The following is an 8,951-nucleotide window of genomic DNA, read 5'->3' as shown; positions in this document are numbered from 1 at the left end:
GTCAAGGGTCAATCAGACCCTGGAGGATGTCCCCAAGGAATTCATTGCTTCGTGGGGTTTTAACACTTGACCCACCCTTCCGGAGGATTTTATCTAAATTTTGTTCCTTTAATTTGGATAAAATGCTCTGAATACAATCAAGCTCTCGTGTCCCTAAATCCTGTTCTGCGCAGGTGCGCTTACAAATTTGATAATGGTCAAGTGTTTTTTTGCTTTGTTATTGTTCACACATTGATGAACATATAACAAAATATCATCATTTTCACTAATACAATTCAAGTGGACACAGGATTCATGTTAGGAGATGGCAAAGTTTTTACACTAATCGATAGTCTCGATTGATAATGTATTTTGGATTGTAATAATTGTAACGATTTATCATAAAATCACTTTCATCAAATAAAATAGAGGTATATAATCAGAGAATAGAAAGGTAAAATAACATAGGATTTGTCCAATATCCGATTAAATAGACCGACTTGAGAGAATATGTTCTGCTTTCTTGGTGTATATCTAATTTTAATCAACACCTCCAATTTTTTCAAAGAAGTGAACTCTATAAAAGGGAAAATACATAATCACATCCAAGGTGGTAATATTATTTTCAATCTAAATTGTTCACACATAGCACATAGAAAATCCCCTAAATAAAAATCTAGATACATCTAACAATCCTTTGGTGTTGAATGGAATCTACAAATGCATTTATATAACCAAACACCATTTCTCGCCATCGAGTACTGAAGTAGAGAAGTGCAACATATCCCCATAGCCCAATAAAATACGACACTGCAAAACTTATGTAGAAACTCGTAAGATTGCTTGTGTCATTTTCTCTTGCATTTGAAGGTCTTGGAATAGCAGTGCAACTTTTTTGTAATGGAGGTCCACAAAGAAGGGAGTTGCCTTCATAGCATGTTTCATCGAAAGTCGCAAATTGATTCTTCATATCCGGTGTCTTACCAGATAAGTTGTTATGAGCTACCGTGAAGACCGCCAAAAATGTTAGTGTTGTCAACTGTGGAGGGATTGTCCCACTCAATCTGTTGTAAGAAAGATCTAGGCTCTCTACTTGCTCAAGGTTGGAAAATGTTTTTGGAATTGGCCCTGTCATATGATTGTTTGATAGGTTTAACGTGTGAATCCAACTTAGATCACCGAGTTCTGATGGGATATGACCTGTAAGTTTGTTCCATGATAGGTCCAAACCAGACATGTAGTAAAGATTCCTAATCTTGTAAGACTCAGACCTTCTTTTTGTCATAAACTCCACATCTTCTAGTTCTTTGATGCTCACGTATGGACTAGTGATATAATTTATGGACTCAAGAAACATTCCATGTATGGAAGAGGATGAAGGCATTCCATATATGGATGAGGATGAAGATTCACTCGAATAACTGTCGTACAGAATAAAATCATTACCTATACCCCATGTGTTATGTATACGCCATGCTTTACCAAATGATACATTTTTCAAGCAAGAAGGTATTGAACCAGACAGATTGTTGTGAGAAAGATCCAAAAGGTTTAAGTCAAGTAGTTGACACAATTGATTTGGAATGGGACCTTGAAGTTGATTTCCTTTCAAGAGAAGAACTTCCATATTTGAAAAAGCATTGATCCAATTCGGAATGTTGCCAGAGAAATTGTTCACACTCATATCTAATCTCACAAGGGAGGAACTTCGGGCTAAAGCTTTTGGTATTGGTCCACTAAAATTATTCTTTTTCAAATGCATGAACTTCAGATTTGTTAAGTTGAGGCAAGAAGGCATGGTCCCATAAAGATTGTTTTGAGAAAGATCAAGAAATTGAAGTTTCTTGAGTTTGCAAAAAGTATTTGGTATAGGACTTTCAAAATAATTTTTCGACATGATGAGATATTGCAGCTCTGAAAGGTTTCCAATCCATTCAGGTAGTTCACCTGATAAATTATTTTTGGACAAGTCCAATGAATACATGATTCTCATGTTACCAAGAGACTGTGGAATGCTACCATTCAAATAATTTTTAGATATGTTTAGGAAGTTTAAATTTGGAAGAATTGAACCGATTTTCGAGGGAAGTTCTCCATGGATTTGATTAACAGAGATGTCGAAAAAATACATGTGAGCGTTTTTGGATTGAGGTGGCAGATGAAAGGGACCAATGAAGGAGTTATTCCGGAGACTTAAGATTTCTAATCTTGTGTTATTCTCTAATATCCATGTTGGGAGATTTCCCTTCAAATTGTTATTGGACAAATCAATGTATCTCAAGTTGTGTTGCGTGGAAAAAGAACTAGGAGTAAATGTGCTCATTTTCAATAGGCCCTCAAATCGATTATAAGAAAGTGAAATGTGCTCAAGTGATGTGAGACCATGGAACAAGGATGAAGGGATGTTTCCTTCCAATTGATTATGAGAGAGATCCAATAGACGAAGAGATGTCAAGTTGTCAAGGCATGCTGGAAGATTTCCCTCGAATCCATTTGTACTGAGATCTAACTCTTGAAGGTTCTTCAATTTGCACAAACCTAGAGAAGTGAAACAAGTAAGATGCATGTGATGCTTATCTTATAAAATTGCTTTTAAAGTAACGAAAACTTTATTAAAATGATTAACTTTAAAGTAAGTATATTTTTCTTTTGTGTCACATTACTGGTAATGACAAAAAAAATAAAAACAGAAGAAGAATGTTAGAGGGACTTTAGAGAATTTCATATTAAAGTAAATATCAATTTTCTATAGACAAGTGAGTAATCCAAGGAAAAAAATGGGAAGGAGAGGTCGCAAAACAATTTAAATTGTTTTCCAAAGATAAGCCCTTGAGAGAAGCAGAGTCCCAATGGGTGAAGGAATTGGTCATTCTAAGTAATTATAACTGAGATACAAAGCCTTAAGAGATGAAAGTTCACCCAAAGATGAAGGAATACTCCCATTGAATCTATTACCAGTTAGATCCAACACCTCCAATTTTATCAAAGAAGTGAACTCTACAAATAAAAACATGAACTAAAACTAAAAGCAGATTTTCTTTGAGATTCAGGACTAAACATGCTTACCTTCAATTGGAATTGGTCCTTCTAAGCCATTATCATTGAGATACAAAGCCTTAAGAGATGAAAGTTCACCCAAAGATGAAGGAATACTCCCATTGAAGTAGTTGAGACTTAAATCCAACACCTCCAATTTTATCAAAGAAGTGAACTCTACAAAAGGAAAGATTAAATAAAAATATGAACTAAAACTAAAACTAAAAGCAGATTTTCTTAGAGATTCAGGACTAAACATGCTTACCTTCGATTGGAATTGGTCCTTCTAAGCCATTATTTCTGAGATACAAAGCCTTAAGAGATGAAAGTTCACCGAAAGATGAAGGAATACTGAATCTATTACCACTTAGATCCAATACCTCCAATTTTATCAAAGAAGTGAACACTACAAAAGTAAAGATTAAATAAAAATATGAACTAAAACTAAAAGCAGATTTTTTTTTTAGATGCAAGACTAAGCATGCTTACCTTCAATTGGAATTGGTCCTTCTAATGAATTATGATTGAGATACAGAGACTTAAGAGATGAATGTTCACCCAAAAATGAAGGAATACTCCCATTGAAGTGGTTAAAACTTAAATCCAACATCTCCAATTTTATCAAAGAATTGAACTCTACAAAAGTAAAGATTAAATAAAAATATGAACAAAAAATAAAACTAAAAGCAGATTTTCTTTGAGATTCAGGACTAAAAATGCTTACCTTCAATTGGAATTGGTCCTTCTAATGAATTATGATTAAGATACAGAGACTTAAGAGATGAAAGTTCACCCAAAGATGAAAGGACACTCCCATTGAAGGAGTTCTGACTTAGATCCAACATCTCCAATTTTATCAATGAAGTGAAATCTGCAAAAGTAAAGATTAAATAAAAATATGAACTAAAACTAAAAGTAGATTTTTTTTAGATCCAGGACTAAACATGCTTACCTTCAATTGGAATTGGTCCTTCTAATGAATTATGATTGAGATACAGAGACTTGAGAGATGAAAGTTCACCCAAAGATGAAGGAATACTCCCATTGAAGTGGTTAAAACTTAGATCCAACATCTCCAATTTTATCAAAGAAGTGAACTCTACAAAAGTAAAGATTAAATAAAAATATGAACTAAAACTAAAAGCAGATTTTTTTTTTTTAGATGCAGGACTAAACATGCTTACCTTCAATTGGAATTGGTCCTTCTAATGAATTATGATCCAGATGCAGAGACTTAAGAGATGAAAGCTCACCCAAAGATGAAGGAATACTCCCATTGAAGTTGTTATAACTTAGATCCAACACCTCCAATTTTATCAAAGAAGTGAACTCTACAAAAGGAAAGATTAAATAAAAATATGAACTAAAACTAAAAGCAGATTTTCTTTGAGATTCAGGACTAAACATGCATACCTTCAATTGGAATTGGTCCTTCTAAGCCATTAGAATGGAGATTCAAAGCCTTAAGAGATGAAAGTTCACCCAAAGATGAAGGAATACTCCCACTGAAGTGGTTAAAACTTAAATCCAACACCTCCAATTTTATCAAAGAAGTGAACTCTACAAAAGGAAAGATTAAATAAAAATATGAACTAAAACTAAAACTAAAAGCAGATTTTCTTTGAGATTCAGGACTAAACATGCTTACCTTCAATTGGAATTGGTCCTTCTAATGAATTATTATTGAGATACAGAGACTTAAGAGATGAAAGTTCACCCAAAGATGAAGGAATACTCCCATTGAAGTTGTTATAACTTAGATCCAACACCTCCAATTTTATCAAAGAAGTGAACTCTACAAAAGGAAAGATTAAATAAAAATATGAACTAAAACTAAAACTAAAAGCTGATTTTCTTTGAGATTCAGGACTAAACATGCTTACCTTCAATTGGAATTGGTCCTTCTAAGCCATTAGAACGGAGATTCAAAGCCTTAAGAGACGAAAGTTCACCCAAAGATGAAGGAATACTCCCATTGAAGTAGTTAAAACTTAAATCCAACACCTCCAATTTTATCAAAGAAGTGAACTCTACAAAAAGAAAGATTAAATAAAAATATGAACTAAAACTAAAACTAAAAGCAGATTTTCTTTGAGATTCAGGACTAAACATGCCTACGGCTTACCTTCAATTGGAATTGGTTCTTCTAATGAATTATGATTGAGATACAAAGACTTAAGAGATGAAAGTTCACCCAAAGATGTTAGACTCTTAAACGAGTTCCCACTCAAGTCCAAGTGTTGTAATTTGTTGAGGCTGGATAATTTATTGAAACCTGTGAGTACAAAAACAGGAGAGAGAGAGAGAGAGAGAGAAGATATGAATCAGTCCCCTGTGTGTGTGTGTGTGAGAGAGAGAGAGAGAGGCCTACCTTCATTTTCAACCCAACCAGATATTGAATTATGAGATAAATCAAGTGTCTTTAGTTGCTCAAATGGAAGAAACAAGGAGGCATTCAGATACCACCAAGCTCTTAACTCCATATCCTTGATAAAATTAAGAGAAAGTTCAATGACTCGCCTATTGGTGTTGATGTTGTTACATAAAACTCTCTCCCACAGACAACAATTAGTCTCCACTTTAGGGTCCCAGGAAGAAAGAGAAGAGCCTTTTGAGTGATTGAAGGCAGATTTGATATGTAACAGAGCAATTCTCTCTTGTTCTAAGCATCCCAAACACCCTAATCCTTCCAACTTAACCAATAATATTACCCACAATACGCACAAATACAACATCATAGAAGAAAGCCTTATCCTAATGTCCATGATATATGATAAAGAATGCTTGATTGATTTTAAACTGAAAATCTAACTAAACCCAACATCTCTTTTATAATTTTTTTTTTTTTTTTTACAATAATTAGATGACAAAAATAAAAATACAATAAAGTATTTCAAAAGACTAGTAGGTAGGAAATAGACGTCCAGATGAGGACATATAGGTCTAGGGTGTGTGCAGGTGACCTACTGCCCCCACTTCAATTCTCAATCCAAGTCAAAAAGTCAGTCAACTTGCCGTGAAAGAAAATTTGGACATGAGAAAGAAAATGCTAAGGCTAAACCGCGGTCTTATTCTAAATATCTCAAACACTCAAAACCTTCAAATTGAATCTATATTACCCATAAACACAACATTATAAAAAAAGCCTAATCCAACTAAATATAATAAATTTAAACTAAAAATCTAACTAAACCCAAATTTCCTTTTGTAATTAGATGATGAGGACACGTAGGTGTAGAAAAAAATATTTTGCTCAAATAATTTTGCTCACTCACATTGAGATGACAAAATAAAACTAAACCAATAATATTAACCACAAACACAACATCAGAGAAGAAGGCTAAACCCAACATCGCTTTTATAATTTTTTTTTACAATAATTAAATGACAAAAATAAAAGTACAATAAAGTCTTCCAAAAGACCAATCGGTAGGAAACAAAAGTCTAGATGAGGACATATAGGTCTAGGGTGTGTGCAAGTGACCTACTGCCCCCACTTCAATTCTCAATCCAAGTCAAAAAGTCAGTCAACTTGCCGTGAAAGAAAATTTGGACATGAGAAAGAAAATGCTAAGGCTAAACCGCGGTCTTATTCTAAACATCTCAAACACTCAAAACCTTCAAATTGAATCTATATTACCCATAAACACAACATCATAAAAAAAGCCTAATCCAACTAAATATAATAAATTTAAACTAAAAATCTAACTAAACCCAAATTTCCTTTTTGTAATTAGATGATGAGGAAACGTAGGTATAGAAAAAAAAAATTGCTCAAAAACTTTTGCTCACTCAAATCTGGCACCCAACAATCACATGTACCCACATGTATTGAATGGCATTTCTAATTTACAAAAGAACCCTTGTTAGTTACAAAACTGCCCGTATATGTTTGAAGTGACAAGTAGTGAGGAGTCTGTGAGCAAAAAAATGACTCGTGTGGGGTAGGATGTAGGGTGTGTTACATCTCACTTGCACCCACACTTCAATTATCGAAGTCAAAAAGTGAGTCAACTTTTCGTGATAGAAATCTAAACACAAGAAATTAAAATTTATCACCGACATGCTCGCTATTAGAAGTTGAGAATCTTTTGTGTTCACACTAGGGGAACTTGATAAATCTAGTCAACTTTACTCAAAATATCCAACAAACCCATAATTGTAAGCAGGGCAAAGCTAGGATTTTCCTGTAAGGTTGAAGATGTTGTAGCTAGATCCCAAGCCACACATGGAAATCCAATTATTGAAATTAATTTCTTCTACAATAAGTCAATCAATTCCAACAACCAAACCTAAGAATGTGTTGCAATGCAAATACAAGAAACAACAAAGAAAGTAGAGAAATGAAAACAACCACAACACAAGATATATATGGTTCACCCAAAATGAGGTTACATCCACGGACAAGCCGACAAGTAGAAATCCACTATTGGAGGAAGAAATTACAAGAATGGGGGTTTATGCTTACCTCCAACTCTCTGATGAAACCCACCAAATCTCTACACCCAATTCTAATAAAAATTCAAATAAGAAATCAATCTTACTCCCATTGTCACAAACCCGCAACAATGTGTACATCATCCTCAAGAACTTTAAGCATTCAAATTTTACAATAGAAGAAAAATACTCACACAAAGACTCAATATTTTCCCATACTCTCTACTAAAGAGAAAACCCCTTTTAGAGTAACCTCCTTTTATGGACACTAATAACTATCTAGAGACCGTCTTTTATTTCTCATAAGCTAATGAAAAGACATTATTCAAACTATCCAACATAAGTGGAAAAGCCCATCAACACATTAAAAAAAAAAATGTGGTGATTTTATATCATCAAACCCAACAGAAGAAAATGAAGATGAGTGGTTTTGAAGAGAAAATTCGAGGATTTTTTGTTGGAGGTCAAAGAAAAGGACATTTAGGTTAGTTCTCACTAATCTATGAGAGAAGACCTAAGGAAAAGGGCAATGTCATCAGTGGAGATGGGGGCAATTGAAAAATAGTTACCAAGTAGAGGGGGTTCTAATAAGCCAAAAATGTGATGGGTTGGGGACAGTTGCCAAAAGCTTCTTGAAGGCAAACAAAAAAAATATCAAATTATCAAGAGAAAAATGTACTTTTTAATAAATTTGTGGGTCAAGTGCCCCCATTGTAAATCCGCCCCTCCTTGTGATTTGTGAGGACTAAGGAGAGTTCACAGTGTTGTTTAGTTGAAAATCTTTGATTTTGACAAGTGATATTTCATAAAGAAAAACATTTTCCTTATCAAAAGTGTTCAGTTTCTTGCGACCATTTTTGCTTCTTGTGCTTTTGAATTCCAATGGAGAGAAATGAACCGGACTGCTGATTAGTTGGCTACATTTGGAAGTCTTTCAAGTGATTGTTTTGTAATAGAGGAATCTTGTTCTATTCCTCAAGAGTTAGCAAGAATATTGGTTGAGGATTTATGTTGTAACTATTCTCGTTTAGTTTGTTTTTAGAGAGGGGTGGGTCCCTTTAACCCCAGCTAATCAATCAAAAAAAAAAAAAAAAAAAGTTTTTTGAACACACCACCTTGTGTCATCCTAAAAAATGATTTGATGCCACAAGGAGTACAAAATTTAAAGAACTTTCAAAAACAAATCCAAAAATAAAAATTTAAATTTAGTAGTTTGGTAGCCATCCATTCATAAAATCATGGATAAAATCCCAAAATTTTATCTTTTGAATTTTTTAAATATAAGTTTAATTTTACCAAGAAATCTAGAGGTTTCTCTTGTTGGGTAAATACACTTTTCTTCAACCTCTAACCAAAAACCTTTATATTTTCTCCCTAAAATTAGTCATCTTCTAGCTCTTCAACTTCAGCTAAGTATAGTTTGTCGCCCCTACGTCAAGAATATCCAAGCTTCATCTTTGCCCCATGAAAGTCATTATAGACTAGAGAGTTTCCTATAA

At 33.8% G+C, this 8,951-nt stretch overlaps 1 protein-coding gene across 2 annotated transcripts; it reads right to left on the bottom strand.

Moving 5' to 3' along the window:
- Positions 1–571: 571 nt before the first annotated feature.
- LOC147392628 (uncharacterized) lies at positions 572–8,516 on the bottom strand. Of its 2 annotated transcripts, none has more exons than XM_086455712.1 (12): positions 5,387–5,854; positions 5,141–5,290; positions 4,899–5,045; positions 4,664–4,810; positions 4,429–4,575; positions 4,200–4,346; positions 3,968–4,114; positions 3,740–3,886; positions 3,505–3,651; positions 3,281–3,421; positions 3,046–3,192; positions 572–2,517 (listed from the first exon to the last, which is right to left on the bottom strand). In XM_086455712.1, exons 1-12 carry the CDS (start codon positions 5,778–5,780, stop codon positions 656–658), a joined length of 3,723 nt encoding a protein of 1,240 aa, XP_086311838.1. In that variant the 5' UTR covers positions 5,781–5,854; the 3' UTR covers positions 572–655. The 2 variants fall into 2 exon arrangements, with proteins under 2 accessions (XP_086311838.1, XP_086311839.1); XM_086455713.1 differs by lacking the exon at positions 572–2,517 and adding an exon at positions 2,524–2,976 and having other exon boundaries at positions 5,387–8,516.
- Positions 8,517–8,951: the final 435 nt, after the last annotated feature.

The sequence above is a fragment of the Akebia trifoliata genome, chromosome 10, assembly GCF_017979445.1.
Source record: "Akebia trifoliata isolate Shusen 1 chromosome 10, ASM1797944v1, whole genome shotgun sequence".
NCBI classification, from domain to species: domain Eukaryota; kingdom Viridiplantae; phylum Streptophyta; class Magnoliopsida; order Ranunculales; family Lardizabalaceae; genus Akebia; species Akebia trifoliata.
Note: the sequence above shows the minus strand (reverse complement) of the source record. Positions and strands in the feature narration are given on the sequence as shown.

Coding starts and splice junctions, on each gene's coding strand:
- LOC147392628 (XM_086455712.1), bottom strand. CDS start 5,780: ATGGACATTAGGATAAGGCTTTCTTCTATGATGTTGTATTTGTGCGTA. Junction 5,046..5,140: donor AGAACCAATTCCAATTGAAG/GTAAGCCGTAGG, acceptor TTCTTTTTGTAG/AGTTCACTTCTTTGATAAAA. Junction 3,652..3,739: donor AGGACCAATTCCAATTGAAG/GTAAGCATTTTT, acceptor TTACTTTTGTAG/AGTTCAATTCTTTGATAAAA.